This window comes from Saimiri boliviensis, chromosome 1, assembly GCF_048565385.1.
Source record: "Saimiri boliviensis isolate mSaiBol1 chromosome 1, mSaiBol1.pri, whole genome shotgun sequence".
Classification (NCBI taxonomy): domain Eukaryota; kingdom Metazoa; phylum Chordata; class Mammalia; order Primates; family Cebidae; genus Saimiri; species Saimiri boliviensis.
In genome coordinates, this window is record NC_133449.1 from 158,489,883 (window position 1) to 158,508,586 (window position 18,704).

Here is an 18,704-nt window from a genome sequence, read left to right on the forward strand (position 1 = left end):
TTAGAGTAAAGATTCTTGTCTAATACACTCTCTGCTTCTGTGATCCTGGGAGAATTCTTGCTCCTACTCTGGATCTATCTATAATCAGGGGGTTGTTTAAATGAGCAGTTTTAATTAAAGATAGAGTACCACGGGGAACCATGGGTATAGGGGCATGATGGTTGGGTAAGTGGGGCTCTGAATTTCTATTCGGGCTTCAGCCAGAGTCTTACCTGTTTCTCTCTCTCTCTCTCTCTCTCTCTCTCTCGATGGAGTTTCACTCTTGTTACCCACGCTGGAGTGCAATGGCATGATCTTGGCTCACTGCAACCTCTGCCTCCTGGGTTCAGGCAATTCTCCTGCCTCAGCCTCCTGAGTAGCTGGGATTACAGGCATGTGCCACCATGCCCAGCTAATTTATTTTTAGTAGAGATGGGGTTTCACCATGTTGACCAGGATGGTCTCGATCTCTTGACCTCATGATCCACCCGCCTCGGCCTCCCAAAGTGCTGGGATTACAGGCGTGAGTCACCGCGCCCGGCCGGTTTTATCTGTTTCTTATATTTGGACTTCACACAATGTTACCATTGATGGAAAGACTCTTCAAGAAAATTTTTGTTTTTGAAAAACACTAGACTCTGCAGCATCTGAAGGTCTTTTGATTTTGAAATACTATCATTCATTCAACAAATATTTCTCAAGTGATTGCTGAGTGCCAGACACTGTGCTAGGCCCGGATGGTACAGGGAGGTCCAGGCCGACCTGTTCCCTGTTCCCCTGGGCTCTCAGTGTACCTTCTCCCTCACTTCCTTCTCTAGGTCCGCATCTTCATGATTGCCAACATTAACCACCATCGACCCCAGTTTCTGGAAACTCATTATGAGGTCAGAGTTCCTCAGGACACCCTGCCTGGGGTGGAGCTCCTCCGAGTTCAGGCCACAGATCAAGACAAGGGCAAAGGCCTCATCTATACCATACATGGCAGCCAAGACCCAGGAAGTGCCAGTCTCTTCCAGCTGGACCCCAGCAGTGGTGTCCTGGTAACAGTGGGGAAATTGGACCTGGGCTTAGGGCCCTCCCAGCACACACTGACAGTCATGGTGAGTAAGTGGAAAAATCCGGTGAGAATATGCTTGCATGTAGACGTGTGGGTGTGGACATGCTTGGAGACATGCTGAAGGTCCCCCTTCCCCTGGTGAGCCAGGTGTACCTATGCCCATAAGGACCATCCATGAGACAGAGTTGTGACATTTCACAGCTGGCCTAGGGCACCTTCCATAAGGGATGCCTGGGAGTGAAGGTGTAGGTAGGGCAGCTGCCAAGGAAACTCCTGTCAACGTCGGCTCTCACTGGACTCACCCAAATATTCCCCAAGAGCTCTCTCCCTGCTCAGTGACTTCATGACACAATGTGGATTCACATAGTGTCAGAGCTGGAGGGACATGGAGCCCCTCCTGCTGAGAGCAAGGATTAGGTCAGGCCAGCAAGGCATGCCGGACGCAAAATGTAAGAGGACTCACTCTCTGGGCCACGTGCCTGCGTTTCTGTGACCCCAGGAGTCAGCGCCTCTTTACCTTTTGCACCCTACTTACCTCACTTTCGTCCTTGTAGTTCTATCCCTGACCCTGCTCGTTTGTCTCACCGTATACCTGAGACCCACAGGGAAAGACAGACTTGCTCACTGTCATACAGTTATTTATGATGGAACCAGGATCAGAGTCTGGCCTCCTGTCTTAAAGATTTGGGTTCTTATGTGCTAATTTATCATCCTCTGGGCAAATAATATGTATTCAAGGCTCTGAGAAGTCCTGCAACAAAGAAAATGTATTTCATTTAATTCAGTGCTCCCCAAATTTACGTGACTATATAATTTTTTTCCTGTATAACATGCTAACATCTTGAAGAATGAATATTCTCTGAGATGTAATTTGGAAAACACTGCTTCTTTGCCTATTTCTGTCTTTCTCCTAAAATAGAATTATCCATAAAATAGCTAAGCCTGAGAATCACTGACTGATAAATTTACATAAAAGAAGAAAAAGAGCATAGATTAGAACAATATTTAAAAGAATATGGAGAGTTAGTTACAATTGGGCATATTTTAAATTGACATTCTAGTTCATTGACCTTACCCTAACGCTGCCTCCTCCTATTCCATTTGCTGCTCACCCAATTACCCTTTTGGGTTCATAGGTCAGAGACCAGGAAATACCCATCAAGAGGAACTTTGTATGGGTGACCATTCATGTGGAGAATGGAAACCTCCACCCACCCCGCTTCACCCAGCTCCGTTATGAGGCAAGTATTCCTGACACCACAGCCCCCGGCACAGAGCTGCTGCAGGTCCGAGCCATGGATGCCGACCGGGGAGCCAATGCTGAGGTCCGCTACAGCCTCCTGAAAGGTGAGAGGCCGGGCCACAAGCTCAGAGGATGGGTCAAGATGCTTTAGAAATAAAGGAAAGTACTAGAGGCATGAATCTGCAAATTAATCAAGTACCAAGCTCATGAAGTCTTGGTAAACAATAATTCTAGAGCATTCCAAAGATAGTAATAACAGTAACTAAGGACCACTCATGTTGTGGGAGAATTTGCATATATATTATATAAACTCACCAGTGACCAAATATGTAGAAGATATTTATGAAGTCGATGCAACATTTAAAAATGTAATTAACTTCACACATGCATGTTAGAATATTTTGTAAGTTGTATGGCTTAGTTTTAGAAGTACTTTTTATTGCGCCGGGCTCGGTGGCTCAAGCCTGTAATCCCAGCACTTTGGGAGGCCGAGGCGGGTGGATCACGAGGTCGAGAGATCGAGACCATCTTGGTCAACATAGTGAAACCCCGTCTCTACTAAAAATACAAAAAACTAGCTGGGCGTGGTGGCGCGTGCCTGTAATCCCAGCTACTCAGGAGGCTGAGACAGGAGAATTGCCTGAACCCAGGAGGCGGAGGTTGCGGTGAGCCGAGATCGCGCCATTGCACTCCAGCCTGGGTAACGAGAGCGAAACTCCGTCTCAAAAAAAAAAAAAAAAGAAGTACTTTTTATTTTCTGATAAGGTTGCACTGTGACTTAGTATCTATTTTACAGGTTTCTTCATCTCAAAAATGGGAATAATCTTACCTGTGACAGAAAGTCACTGCAAAAATTAAAAGAGAAAATGTATGTTAATATGTGTTGTAAATTGAAATACTGAATTGTAAATTGAAATGCAAATGCCAGGGGCTAGTACTTTCATTGATAAGTGTTAATTATAAGCAATTGCTATAACAAAAGTGATAATATCCAGTATCCAACTAATTATTAATAATAATTTGTAATAGTTATAATACATAATTAATGATATTTAATAGTAATAATTATATTTAATAATAAATACTTCATAGAGCTAGTTGCTATGAGGAACAAAGATGAGCATAATTTGCTGTCTGACCTTGCAAGACATAACATTCATTTATTGCATGCCAGTAGCTTGTACGGTAGCTACTGGTTGCCATATAACAGAAGTCTATTCACCCCTGAAGAAGAATATGGATTATAATGCATTGCTTGCTTTCTGTGATTTATGAAATGAAATCACATCTTTTTATCTCATTGACAACCTCACTGATGGAGATAATGACTTTATTTTCCAGATAAGACTAGTTTTAAGATATTCTTCTGATATAAAAGTAACACATGCTCATTTTTGAAAACATGAAAAATACGGTAACGTATAATGAATGCAACCCACAGCCATAATTTTCAGTACCCCAAAATAATTATTTTCTGCATTTCCCTCTTATCTTCCCTTATGCATATTTTTGTAATATTGAGATCATAATGAATATACAATTTTGTGCCCTGATTTATTTCTCTCAGCAGCATAAAATTACATAATAAATTATCATCAGAATTACATCTAGGTTGTTAACTTAGCTGCTTTTAATGGAATCACTTTAAAACAGCTATTTACTCATTAAAACCATGTTCTTTGACTGAATTTAGCAGTTATATGACAAATCACCTAACCAGTCAGCTGGAGAAGGGCTTCAAAGGTGGAGGAATCAGATGGAAAGTTTTATGACAAAACTTAGCCATTTGCTTTGTCATTGAAATAATAAAATTTGCACCCATGTGATAGAGGGCATAAGACTTGTAAAGTTCAGTAGTTTCTCAAGCGTAAGGCCTGTACCTGGGGTGGTGAGCGAAACAATTCGAGTATCACTCAGTTACGGCATCAAAGGTAATTGGGCATTGAGAAAGCACTCCTCTTTAAATTACTCCCTGAGAAAATGAAGAACAAAGTCTCTGCTGGGTACTAGAATGTCTATTAGTCTTCTCTAGTACCTGCCACTCTTTGTTTACAAAAAAAAAAAAAAAAAGGATAACTCACAGGCTCAGACCTTTGGCAAGCGGTATCTTGATTTTAACAGGGTATTTTTTCTTTGACTTCTTTTTATGGTAACTTCTGATTTATGGAAAGCAATATGATGTTTTTATTTAAAGGAGCAACATAGATTTACCATTAAAAATATTTATCAAATTTTAAGAGTGAATTAATTTAAAGGAAAACATCAATTTATTAATGGTGTAAAATAGCATAGGCAATGGATGGATATTGAAAAAAATTACAAAGATGATGTGAGAATGCCTAAAGTTTAGGAAATACAGGTGTGGTGCAAAGGCATTTGCTCAGGAGCCTCAAGATAAGGATGTTCTATATAACCAAAGCTATTAAAAATTATATAAAAATGTAGCCAGGCATGGTGGCTAACACCTATAATCCCAGCAGAGGCTGAGGCTGGAGAACCTCTTGAACCCTGGAGTTTGAGGCTGCAGTGAGCATGCTCACATCACTACACTCCAGCCTGGGTGACAGGCAAGACCCTGACTCTAAAAAAAAAAAAAAAAAAGTTATATAAAAAATGGTTAAAAATTCTGTATAACGCAATTTTTCAGTAAGAAGCTTTTCCCACAAAAGGCATTACTGAAATTCAGAGTGGAGTGTGCTTTTCCTATGGAGTCTCCTTTTTTGGTTTCAAAGACCTAATATAGCTTTGGTTTGTAGCTTAAGTTGTATCCCGGAAAATTAGTAATAGCTGATAGTGATATGAAGTACCTACTATGTGCACCATATTAGAAAATTTATAAAGTATCTACCCTGCACATTATATCCAGGGTGGATATACATTATATGCAGATTTTGCTCTGTCCAGGTTTTGTGTGATAGCCCATTTACTGATCTAGAAAACCTAGTTGATACCTCTGGAGGGTGTGGCACACTTGTTTCTCTTGTCTTCTGTTTCAGGGAATGGTGAAGGTTTCTTCAACATCAATGCCCTGCTAGGCATCATTACTCTAACTCAAAAACTTGATTGGGCAAATCATGCCCCACATACCCTGACAGTGAAGGCAGAAGATCAAGGATCCCCACAATGGCATGACCTGGCTACAGTGATCATTCATGTCTACCCCTCAGATAGGAGCGCCCCTATCTTTTCAAACACTGAGTACTTTGTAGAGATCCCTGAATCAATCCCTGTTGGTTCCCCAATACTCCTTGTATCTGCTATGAGCTCCTCTGAAGTTACGTATGAGTTAAGAGAGGGAAACAAGGATGGTGTCTTCTCTATGAACTCATATTCTGGCCTCATTTCCACCCAGAAGAACTTGGACCATGAGAAAATCTCATCTTACCAACTGAAAATCCGAGGTAGCAATATGGCAGGTGCATTTACTGATGTCATAGTGGTCGTTGACATAATCGATGAAAATGACAATGCTCCTATGTTCTTAAAGTCAACTTTTGTGGGCCAAATTAGTGAAGCAGCTCCATTGTACAGCATGATCATGGATAAAAACAACAACCCCTTTGTGATTCATGCCTCTGACAGTGACAAAGAAGCTAATTCCTTGTTGGTCTATAAAATTTTGGAGCCAGAGGCCTTGAAGTTTTTCAAAATTGATCCCAGCATGGGAACCCTAACCATCGTATCAGAGATGGATTATGAGAGCAGGCCCTCTTTCAAATTCTGTGTCTATGTCCATGACCAAGGAAGCCCCATATTATTTGCACCCAGACCTGCCCAAGTCATCATTAATGTCAGAGATGTGAATGACTCTCCTCCCAGGTTCTCAGAACAGATATATGAGGTAGCAATAGTGGGGCCTATCCATCCAGGCATGGAGCTTCTTATGGTGCGGGCCAGCGATGATGACTCCGAAGTCAACTATAGCATCAAAACTGGCAATGCTGATGAAGCTGTTACCATCCATCCTATCACTGGCCGCATATCTGTGCTGAATCCTGCTTTCATGGGACTCTCTCGGAAGCTCACCATCAGGGCTTCTGATGGCTTATATCAAGACACTGCCCTGGTAAAAATTTATTTGACCCAAGTCCTTGACAAAAGCTTGCAGTTTGATCAGGATGTCTATAGCGCAACTGTGAAGGAGAACTTGCAGGACAGAAAGGCACTGGTGATCCTTGGTACCCAGGGCAATTATTTGAATGACACCCTTTCCTACTTCCTCCTGAATGGTACAGATATGTTTCAGATGGTCCAGTCAGCAGGTGTGTTGGAGACAAGAGGTGTGGTGTTTGACCGGGAGCAGCAGGACACTCACGAGCTGGCAGTGGAAGTGAGGGACAATCGGACCCCTCAGCGGGTAGCTCAGGCTTTGGTACGAGTCTCTATTGAGGATGTCAATGATAATCCCCCCAAATTTAAGCATCTGCCCTATTACACAATCATCCAAGATGGCACAGAGCCAGGCGATGTCCTCTTTCAGGTATCTGCCACTGATGAGGACTTGGGCACAAACGGGGTTGTTACATATACCTTTGCAGAAGATTATACATATTTCCGAATTGACCCCTATCTTGGGGACATATCACTCAGGAAACCCTTTGATTATCAAGCTTTAAATAAGTATCGCCTCAAAGTCATTGCTCGGGATGGAGGAACACCATCCCTCCAGAGTGAGGAAGAGGTACTTGTCACTGTGAGAAATAAATCCAACCCACTGTTTCAGAGTCCTTACTACAAAGTCAGAGTACCTGAAAATATCACTCTGTATACCCCAATTCTCCACACCCAGGCCCGAAGTCCAGAGGGACTCCGACTCATCTACAACATTGTGGAGGAAGAACCTTTGATGCTGTTCACCACTGACTTTAAGACCGGTGTCCTAACAGTAACAGGGCCTTTGGACTATGAGTCCAAGACCAAACATGTGTTCACAGTCAGAGCCACAGATACAGCTCTGGGGTCATTTTCTGAAGCCACAGTGGAAGTCCTGGTGGAGGACGTCAATGATAACCCTCCCACTTTTTCCCAATTGGTCTATACCACTTCCATCTCAGAAGGCTTGCCTGCTCAGACCCCTGTGATCCAACTGTTGGCTTCTGACCAGGACTCAGGGAGGAACCGTGACGTCTCTTATCAGATTGTGGAGGATGGCTCAGATGTTTCCAAGTTCTTCCAGATCAATGGGAGCACAGGGGAGATGTCCACAGTTCAAGAACTGGATTATGAAGCCCAACAACGCTTTCATGTGAAAGTCAGGGCCATGGATAAAGGAGATCCTCCACTCACTGGTGAAACCCTTGTGGTTGTCAATGTATCTGATATCAATGATAACCCCCCAGAGTTCAGACAACCTCAATATGAAGCCAATGTCAGTGAGCTGGCAACCTGTGGACACCTGGTTCTTAAAGTCCAGGCTATTGACCCTGACAGCAGGGACACCTCCCGCCTGGAGTACCTGATTCTTTCTGGCAATCAGGACAGGCACTTCTCCATTAACAGCTCGTCAGGAATAATTTCTATGTTCAACCTTTGCAAAAAGCACCTGGATTCTTCTTACAATTTGAGGGTAGGTGCTTCTGATGGGGTCTTTCGAGCAACTGTGCCTGTTTACATCAACACTACAAATGCAAACAAGTACAGCCCAGAGTTCCAGCAGCACCTTTATGAGGCAGAATTAGCAGAGAATGCAATGGTTGGAACCAAGGTGATTGATTTGCTAGCCATAGACAAAGATAGTGGTCCCTATGGTACTATAGATTATACTATCATCAATAAACTAGCAAGCGAGAAGTTCTCCATAAACCCCAATGGGCAGATTGCCACTCTGCAGAAACTGGATCGGGAAAATTCAACAGAGAGAGTCATTGCTATTAAGGTCATGGCTCGGGATGGAGGAGGAAGAGTGGCCTTCTGCACGGTGAAGATCATCCTCACGGATGAAAACGACAACCCCCCACAGTTCAAAGCATCTGCATACACGGTATCCATTCAATCCAATGTCAGCAAAGACTCCCCGGTTATCCAGGTGCTGGCCTACGATGCAGATGAAGGTCAGAACGCAGATGTCACCTACTCAGTGAACCCAGAGGATCTAGTTAAAGATGTCATTGAAATTAACCCAGTCACTGGTGTGGTCAAGGTGAAAGACAGCCTGGTGGGATTGGAAAATCGGACCATCGACTTCATAATCAAAGCCCAGGATGGAGGCCCTCCTCACTGGAACTCTCAGGTGCCCGTACGACTTCAGGTGGTTCCTAAAAAAGTATCCTTGCCAAAGTTTTCTGAACCTCTGTATACTTTTCCTGCATCTGAAGACCTTCCAGAAGGGTCTGAAATTGGGGTTGTTAAAGCAGTGGCAGCTCATGATCCAGTCATCTACAGTCTAGTGCGGGGCACCACACCTGAGAGCAACAAGGATGGTGTCTTCTCCTTGGACCCAGACACAGGGGTCATAAAGGTGAGGAAGACCATGGACCATGAATCCACCAAATTGTACCAGATTGATGTGATGGCACATTGCCTTCAGAACACTGACGTGGTGTCCTTGGTCTCTGTCAACATCCAAGTGATAGATGTCAATGACAATAGGCCTGTATTCGAGGCTGACCCATATAAGGCCGTCCTCACTGAGAATATGCCAGTGGGGACCTCAGTCATTCAAGTCACTGCCATTGACAAGGACACTGGGAGAGATGGCCAGGTGAGCTACAGGCTGTCCGCAGACCCTGGTAGCAACATCCATGAGCTCTTTGCCATTGACAGTGAGAGTGGTTGGATCACCACACTCCAGGAGCTTGACTGTGAGACCTGCCAGACTTATAATTTTCATGTGGTGGCCTATGACCAAGGACAGACCATCCAACTATCCTCTCAGGCCCTGGTTCAGGTCTCCATCACCGACGAGAATGACAATGCTCCCCGGTTTGCTTCTGAAGAGTACAGAGGATCCGTGATTGAGAACAGTGAGCCTGGTGAACTGGTGGCCACTCTAAAGATCCTGGATGCTGACATCTCTGAGCAGAACAGGCAGGTCACCTGCTACATCACAGGTAAGAACACCTGTCATGAATTGCAGGCTCGGGAATGTATTGAAAAACATGCAGGAAGAGGTGCCCTAAAATAGGTTCATGTCCTGGGTTTGCCACTTATCAGCAGTGTGACTTTGGGCACACTTAACCCCCTAGGACCTCAGTTGCTCCACCTATAGACTTAGCATGCATGTTCTCATTCACCTCACAGGCATGCTGGTAAGATCTTAGTTTGTAGAGAGTCCTATGCATTAAAAAGTGCTTTGCAAAAAGGATGTCTCATTATTTTATGTGAATCATACTCTAACTGCTGTCAGTTGTCTTTTGAAAGGTGGAGGAGGCACCAAGAAAGTTGCATGATCTATGAAAATTCTGTCAGGTGACTTTATGGAGAGTGTCCTGCCCAGGGAAAGTTGTGAGTGATACAAAATGCTTCTTAGTCAATCACAGGTCCTAAGTGTAGGCATGGCAGTGCTCCTTAGGTATAATTTCCTCATTTCACATAGGTGGAAACCAAGGCCCAGATGGGGAAGTTCAGCCAAGGTCACACTCTCGTGCTTACTTCAGGGCTGGGATTAAAACACTACCCTACAAGCTGTTTTCCTTAGTAGATACCTACTGTAAAACTAAACTACCTGACTCCCAATCCAATGGCTAAACCAGGTCACCAGTGGCCATGAGAGTTTCTTCACACCTCAGTGTCTTTGTTTTTCTCATCTCCAGGTGCCATGTTCCCCTATTCCCAAGAACATGGCTCCTTCTGTGATCACAGCTGTCCAGTGAAGAGCTCATTAGCCTGAATTTCCAACCAAGAACCATACACTCCTAAAGACATAGGATCAAAGCTGTTTGAAATACATTGGTACAAAAATAGAATCTTATCATCTTAAAATACCAAACTTCTAAAAATGCAGCAGCCTTAAAATCTCAGGATCACAGAATAAAAAATGTGAACATGTTATCAATTCTTGGAGTAGTTGCATCTTAGAACTCTGGAATCTTAGGAACTCAGAGTGAGAAATCTATATTCCCACATTCTTGTATGTGATTATTGTCAAGGAAAGAAAAGTGACTTACAAGCAAATCTAGAGCTCCTACAGAATCTCCTCTTAGGCCGCATCCTTAGTTGTAAAGTAAAACCTTGGAGCGTTTAGTGTTTTTGTTTTGTTTTATTTTGTTTTTTGAGATGGAGTCTCACTCTGTCACCCAGGCTGGAGTGCAATGGTGTGGTCTCGGCTCATTGCAACTTCCACCTCCCAGGTTCAAGCAATTCTCCTGCCTCAGCCTCCCGAGTAGATGGGATGACCGGCATGTGGCACCATACCAGGCTAATTTTTGTATTTTTAGTACAGACGAAGTTTCACTATGTTGGCCGGGCTAGTCTCGAACTCCTGACCTTGTGATCTGCCCTCTTTGGCCTCTCAAAGTGTTGGGATTACAGGTGCGAGCCACCGTGCCCAGCCTGTTTAGTGTTTTTGATTGCTTCCTACTACTCCACTGTTGTATAGCTATACATCTTAGACATTTATGTAGAATTGAAATTTGTTTCCTTTTAACTTCCTCCCATGCCTTCTGAGCCACAAAAATAAAAAACCCTCCCCTCAGTCACGTATTTTGGAGTGATGCTTCTCGTATTGATAATTTCATTTAACAGGAGGCATTTGAAGTCAGAAGCAGCTTCCTAACCCCAAAAAGTGGACTCAGTGTAGAATTGTGGGTTCCTAGTTAAGGAAGGAAATGTTTGCCTTCCCAGCAATCCTAAAAAACATGTCCAGTGGGCAGCCACCTGTGACACAAAGCCTACTTCATTTCTATTGCTTGGTTTCTGAAAGCTCTTCCCATTTGTTTAGAGGGAGACCCCCTGGGCCAGTTTGGCATCAGTCAGGTTGGAGATGAGTGGAGGATTTCCTCAAGGAAGACCCTGGACCGCGAGCACATGGCCAAGTACTTGCTCAGAGTCACAGCATCTGATGGCAAGTTCCAGGCTTCGGTCACCGTTGAGATCTTTGTCCTGGATGTCAATGATAACAGCCCACAGTGCTCACAGGTGAGAGCTCGGTGAGGGGCGAGGTGGGTAGTAGAGGCAAGGAAGGTAGAGTGAGGGGTGGGAGAGCAGAGCGAGGGGCAGTAGAAGGGAGTTAGAGTGGGGCAGAAGAACAGAGAGTGAGGAGCAGGAAAAAGGAGGGCTGAGGGGCCCACTCTGAGGCTGGCCGTCACTAACCTCACCACCCTTGCTTCTCCCCGGCAAGCCTCAGACTAGTTCATGGGAGCATTCTAGGTAATTCCTTGGCCCCCATAAGAATATGCCAAGCTGTTCAAGACTCATGGCCCACATCTTTCCCCCTACATTCCCAACAAAGGCGTATTTCTCCGCAGAACATATCCAGAAGGAAAGTAACATATGCATTCTTCAAACACAGCCAGCCGTGCCCAGTGGGCAAACCCCTGACACTGCTCAACTTGTTGATACGGCTCACTCTTATCAAATACATTAATAGAGACCTGACCCCAGACAAACTCCTCACCCCATTCCTGTATATGTGCCTCCCTCCATCTGCTGGGGTAATTTAGCCAACTGCAGATCCCCTCCTTATACATAGACACAGGCAAATACCTATACATATGTATCCCAAAACACATAAGCATATACCTAGTACATTCATCCATATACCCACATCTGCACGAGACAGGGCAGCCTCAGAGATGGGTCCCTCAGTCCCCCTTTCTCCTGCCCCTCATTCTGCCTCCCTTCTCCTGCCCCTCTCTCTGTTCTTCTTCCCCTCACACTATCACACATGCAGCTATACATAATACATTCACATGAACATACTTACATATGCATTTGCATATATACAAACCTTTACTTACTTGCACACACACATAAATGTATAGACACATACCTGGCAGCATACATAAATACATATATCTTCTCACCTTTTCTTCCTCCACTCTTCTACATGCCTGTCACAAAAAGACATAGTAGAAAAAGAGAGTCTGATTATTGATATGCATGCAAAATGTCTTTTCAGGATCCAAGATGACCGTGTTTTGGGTGGTCTCAGAAGGGAGGCTTTCTTGGGGAGAATGGTGGTCACCTTCCTTCTCTTTTCCGTCAGCCACCATTACAACCAACATCTGTCCTCCTCATGTTGGGAGAGGCTGGGATCAGGCTCACCCTGGCCCTCCTAGAGATGGTTCATAGCATCACTAGAGCCAGGGAAAAGAGGCCTGGGGAACCATCTCCACACAGCCGCCCAGGCATAAAACTTCCATCAACGCCTGTAATCAGAGCACTTTGGGAGGCCAAGGCAGGCGATCACCTGAGGTCAGCCTGGCCAACATGGCGAAACCCCGTCTGTACTAAAAATACAAAAAAATAATATAAAATATGAGCCAGGTGTGGTGGCATGTGCCTGTAATCCCAACTACCTAGGAGGCTGAGGTAAGATTAATTGCTTGAACCCAGGAGGAGGAGGTTGCAGTGAGCCAAGATAGTGCACTGCACTCTAGCCTGGGCAATAAAGTGAGACTCCGTCTCAAAGAAAAGAAAAGAAGAAAATAAATAAAACTTCCATCCAGGGCATACAGGGGTCCATGCTTGCCCACATTCCACAGTGGTGGAAACCGTGATGCTTGGAGGCTGGCTCTGAGTCAGCCATTGAAGAAAAATGGAATTCTCAGGGATCTCCAGCCTTTCCCCTCTGCCACTCCCTCAGATGTCATGAGGGTACCTGCAGCAAAGGGAGGGCGGGCCAAGAAATAGGGCCACTAGAGTCCAGACCTGACTCAAAAGTCAAAGGTCTGTCCTGGGGATGTGGTCAGGGAGATGAGCTTAACAGCATGGCCTCGCCACAGAGGCAGGGGAGATTGACCTGACACCTTCCAGAATGCCTGTGTCAGGCTCATCTCGCCTTCCTCCTCCAAAAGCCTCAAAGGACTGGGTGGAAGAAGTGACAGCAGCCTCTTCTAGCTCTGCCTGTTGGCTTTTCCGATGGTGGAACTTCTCCATTCTCTTTTTTTCTGACTTGTTCTCTTGTCATCCTCTTCCTGCTTTATATCTCAATTTTCCTTGCATGTTTTATCTTATTCTACCCCCTCTGTCCTTCTCCCTCCCTCCCTCTGCTTCTCTTTCTCTCTGTCTCTGTCTCTGTCCTTTTTACTGTCTCTGTTCATCTCTGCCCTCTTAGTGTCTCTCTTTCTGCTTCTGCCTCCCTCTGCTTCTCTCTGGATTTGAATGCAGTTCCCACAGTCTCCCTCTTCTTTGTCTTTCCATCTCTAGCTTCTCTATACTGGCAAGGTTCATGAAGATGTATTTCCAGGACACTTCATCTTGAAGGTTTCTGCCACAGACTTGGACGCTGATACCAATGCTCAGATCACATATTCTCTGCATGGCCCTGGGGCGCATGAATTCAAGCTGGATCCTCATACAGGTGGGTATCCTGAGCTGCAGGATCAAGACAAGAACTTCTTTACTGGATACCAAGTGCCCAGTGCCATGGTATTCTCCTTGGAAAGAAACAGGAATTAACTTATCCATCAGCAAACATATATGGGTCCTTTGTGCCAAGCATTGGACTGGGGATGTAATAAATAGATTGATAAGACAAGATTTGGGTCTTTACAATCCAGTAGGAAAGGGAGTTACTGAAGTGGTTTTAAATGTGCTCAATTAAGAAAAAATGCAGGGTAAGGGGATTTATTTTATTCTTTTAAAATTTATTTCAGCACAGCTGACGGTTTCTCTTTTGCTTCCCTTTCCCCTTCCTTCCCTTCCCCTCCCCCTTCCTTCCCCTCCCCTCCCCCTTCCTTCCCTTCCCCTCCCCTCTCCTCTCCTCCTCTTTCCTCTTCTTCCCTTTTCTTTTCTCCCCTTCCCTTTTTTCTTTTCCTTCCTTCCTTCCTTCCTTCCTTCCCTCCTTCCCTCTTTTTCTTTCTTTCTTTCTTTCTTTTTCTTTCTTTCTTTTCTTTCTTTCTTTCTCTCTCTCTCTTTCTTTATGTCTTTCTGCTAGCTATGGGAATAGCTAGCAGAAAGACAGAACTTGACTTGGGCTGTGGAGTGGGGTTCAGTAAAACAACACTGAGGAAATGTCACTCTGTGCGAGACTTGCAGACACAGAAGAGTAAGCCAGGGGTAAGAGAATGGCGGAAAGAGCACTCAAAGTAGCAGGAGAATTTATACAAAGACCTTCTCTGGGGAAATAGTACCCTCACTGAGGACCTGACAGAAGGCCACAAACGTGCCCAGAGAGGGAGGAGAAAGAACGAAGAATGAGGCTCCAGGGTGGGCAGAGCCAAATCACATCTTTAAAGCCATTGGAGGATTTAGGCCGGTGAATGTCATGGTCAGGAACATGATCTCAAGGTAGCTGTGCTGCAGACCGGGGATAACACCTCATAGAATTGTTGTGAAGATCACAGGTGAGAAAGCATATGGAAGCCTAGCCCAGGTCTGGCTCAGTAGATGTGGTTGCTATTATCATTGTTACTCGTCAGGGGACAGAGCAGTTTGGGAAGCTGTGAGTCTGGTGGAGTGGACTTCCTTTGGAAGAGCAGCCCACCGAGGAGGGATTCCTGTCCTACTGCTGCAGGGAAGGGTGCTGGGATAAGGAGCACAGAAAGCCCAGGTCACAAGGGCCAGCTGCTGACACTTGGCTTGGGTCCAACAGCTCAAAGGATGACTTGGAGACACCTGAGCAGGGGAGAGGGGTGTCCCAGGAAGCTGTCTGGGTGGATAGGAGGCAATGTTGTCCTTCCTAACCCAGCAGGGGCATGCAGAGTGACGCATGCAGAGTGACCCAGGCAGGTTGCCTAACCTCTCTCTGCTGCTCTTTGTTCAGCAGCAGGATGATCAGTAAGGACTTAACAAAAACAAAAAACCCAAACACTGGCATTTTTTCCGAATCTGGAAATAATACATGTTCATGGTATAAAATTCAAGCAATGTAGGTAAGTATTGCGGAAACTGGAACAGCTGCATGATCACCCCTTGCCCCACAGATAAGGAGTCTTGGTATATATTCTATCTGACTGGTTTTCCATGCGTCTCCAAAATGTTGATATGATTACTTCATGAAAGTAGAATACTCTTTGTCACTTGCTTTTCTTCACTCAGCACTATCTCAAAGCTCTATCATAATTCATTTTTGGTTACATGGTGTTTCAGAAAAACCTCTCTCAAACCAGGTTTTTCCTCTGCTTTCACACCCCAACAATCATCAATACAGAAGACTGTGACCAAATATGAGTGGGTTTCCCCAAGCAGTGGAGACCACTCAGGTGTCCTCTAATTCAATTCTGACACCACCTTCTGGAGATAGCATCAGATCACACAGGTTGAGGGCTCAGTCCACAAGACTGTATCCCTTCCCAGACACCAGCTGCAAGTCCAGGTCTCCAGAATGTCTGACCAACCGGCTTCAAGTTGGGGCTCTCACGACTCCTTCTTTGGGTTTGATTAATTTACTGGGACAGCTGACAGAACTCAGGAAAACACTTGGGTTTACTGGTTTATTATAAAGGATATTGCAAAGGATACAGGTGAAGAGTGGTGTAGTGCAAGGCATGAGGAAAGGGGCGTGGAGCTCCTGTGTCCTCCCTGGGCTCACCACCCTCCAGGAACCTCCACGTGTTCAGCGCTGTGGAAGCTCTGCAAACCCAGCCCTCCTGGGTTGTTATGGGAGCTTCATGATGCCAGCATTATTTCACCAGGGTACAAGGCAGGACCCTTTTTGGGGAGGGTCTTAAAACCCACAAAGAGAAAAGGAGGGAAAGATGGGAGTCCTCCTTTGGGGCAGGTAAAAGGAGAGCAGGAGAAGGTCAGAGAGATTCTGTTTCCTGAGGCTTAACACACCCAACATTATAACACAAAACTGTGTAATAAGGGCTATGAGAGTTGTGGGCAGGAGCCATGCATGAAAACCAAGATACATATAACACCACACATGGTATCTTGCTGTGTGGCTAAATCATAATATACTGAACCAGTCCCTTCTGAAAGACAGATAGGATGATTTCAATATGTTGCTGTTATAAACAGTACTGCAGAGAATATCCTTACACATAGCTTTTTATCTTTGGGTTGATTTTCTATAGAATATATATATATATATTCCAATTCTATAATTCCATAATTCCATATTTCCAATTCCAGAATTGGAATTATGAACCAAAGGATAAATGCATTTTATATATTGTTAGAAATTGCCTAATTAGCCTTTAAAAATGTATCTATTTTTAGCTTGTGGGTGATGATCTTAAATTGGCAATGTGGTGAGGGAGTGTGTTTGGGAGAATCAGGGAGGTGAATGGGTGTTGGGGGATACAGGCTTAGCTGCTTTCCTGACTGTATTGACACCTCCTTGCTGTGAACAAAACTGTGTGGCTGGGTTTGTCTCCTGTAGCTATCTAGAGGGCACATGCTTGGGTAATATTTAGAGAGCCCAACTTTTGTCATTTCTCCGGCCAGGGGAACTGACCACACTCACACCCCTAGACCGAGAAAGGAAGGATGTGTTCAACCTTGTTGCCAAGGCGACGGATGGAGGTGGCCGGTCCTGCCAGGCAGATGTGACCCTCCACGTGGAGGACGTGAATGACAATGCACCACGCTTCTTCCCCAGCCACTGTGCTGTGGCTGTCTTCGACAACACCACAGTTAAGACTCCTGTGGCTGTAGTATTTGCCCGGGATCCTGACCAAGGTGAGTCTGAGAAGGATTGAGGCCATTTCCAATGATTTCCTGGGTCACCTTGGGCAAGGGTTTGGCCCCTTTTGTGTCTCTCTAGGACTGATAAGGACCGTGCCTCCTTGTTGAGTCTGTGGACACTTTAAAGTACAAAGTATTTATCCTCAAACTGAACACTAAGTGCCATGTGACAAATGATTTTAGCAATGTGTGGAGGCAGGAACAAGGAATTTCAGCCTTTCTGTTTCTCCCCTTCTGCTTAGACCCAGGGACTTTTTCAATACTGCCATTTAGGCATTTTTAAGTACAAACATTTAATCAGAAATAAACCAATCAGACTTATTCAGTTTTATAATTTTATAATTCAGATAGGGTAATATAAATAGGTTTTATTTATATTTATAATATAAATAGGTTTTATAGGTTTTTATTTATATTTATAATATAAATAGGTTTTATATTACCCTATCTGAATTATAAAATTTTATCTATCTATCTATCTATCTATCTATCTATCTATCCTGTCCAATTTTCCTGAGTCAAATTTTATAATTCAGATATGGTTAAAAAAAATGCTGTCAGCATCAGAGTAGCCAGGTCAACATGGGAAAAATGTTGATGATAAAAGTGGGATCAAAACACCTTGCTCTGTTTGACAACAGCAGGGTAAAATTAAGATTTCCTAGAGAAAGTGAGTTTCAGCTTGGCATTGAAGGAGGTGAGATATCCAATGGATGCAGGGGTTCTAGGGAGGGCAAGCAGTCAATACAAAGGCAGGGTAGCTGGACCGGGAAATGTGTGTGTGTATGTTGTGGTGTGTGTGTGTGTGTGTGTGTGTGTGCGTGTGTCGAAGGTAACAAGTACAAGTGGAATAGACTTGCTCAAGACGCAGAAATGAGTTTGATAAGAGAGATCCAAATACATCAGAGCTGGAGTGACCCATAATCCATGTTATCTACCCCTTCATCTGATGGCTGCAAGGCTCTCTAAGTGCTTCATTAACCAATGCTTACATACCTCCAGGGACAGGATGCTCTCTACCTTCTAAGCAGCCCCTTCCTTCCATGGTTCCTCAGGCCATTATCAAGTGGGACATCTGTCAGTCCCGGACCTGCCCTCTGCAATCACAAAGATCTCCTATACACCTCCTAGAGTGGCCTTGTATCAATTTACGATTAATATTTCCAAAATGGTTATTCCAACCGAAATATTTCAACTAAATAATCCAGGTGTGGCTCGATCAGCATCTCTCTGCCTCTAGAAAATCGATGGTTTCTTCATGTAAGTGAAGAATGGGGAAGGCACATGGCATGTGAATTTAATGGATATAAACTCAACTCTTCTCATAGGCAATTCCTGTCACCATTCCACCGAAGAAGTATGTGCTCCACATGTGTGGGAGATGTGAGACCTCAGGCTGAGGGCTTGTGTTCATCTTTCTGGGGGAGGATCTCACAACTGACCCTTAAATGCTTGTGTTTTTCATACACTATGGCCAACTGCTTCATCTGGTACTTAACCAAAGCAAATACCATAATTAGAGACAAAGCTGGAGAAACATTGTGTGTTTTGATTTACTAAGAACTTCCATGGGTGTTTTCTTAACTTTCTATGTTGACGTAATTACAGACTCCATAGGAAGTTGCAAAAATAGGACTGGTGAGGACTGTGTGCACTCTTCATGAGCTTTCCTAGCGGCAGCATCTTACATAA

At 44.4% G+C, this 18,704-nt stretch overlaps 1 protein-coding gene across 3 annotated transcripts in view; it reads left to right on the top strand.

Annotated features, from left to right (window-relative positions):
* The window catches only part of FAT2 (FAT atypical cadherin 2), a 91,203-nt gene that overhangs the window by 41,976 nt on the left and 30,523 nt on the right, over nt 1-18,704 (top strand). For all 3 annotated transcript variants that reach the window (XM_074378936.1, XM_074378944.1, XM_074378942.1), the window contains exons 8-13: nt 798-1,079; nt 2,173-2,383; nt 5,276-9,328; nt 11,158-11,354; nt 13,587-13,740; nt 16,773-17,006. In XM_074378936.1, coding sequence (XP_074235037.1) covers nt 798-1,079; nt 2,173-2,383; nt 5,276-9,328; nt 11,158-11,354; nt 13,587-13,740; nt 16,773-17,006 — 5,131 coding nt within the window. The remainder of the gene's footprint in view (nt 1-797; nt 1,080-2,172; nt 2,384-5,275; nt 9,329-11,157; nt 11,355-13,586; nt 13,741-16,772; nt 17,007-18,704) is intronic.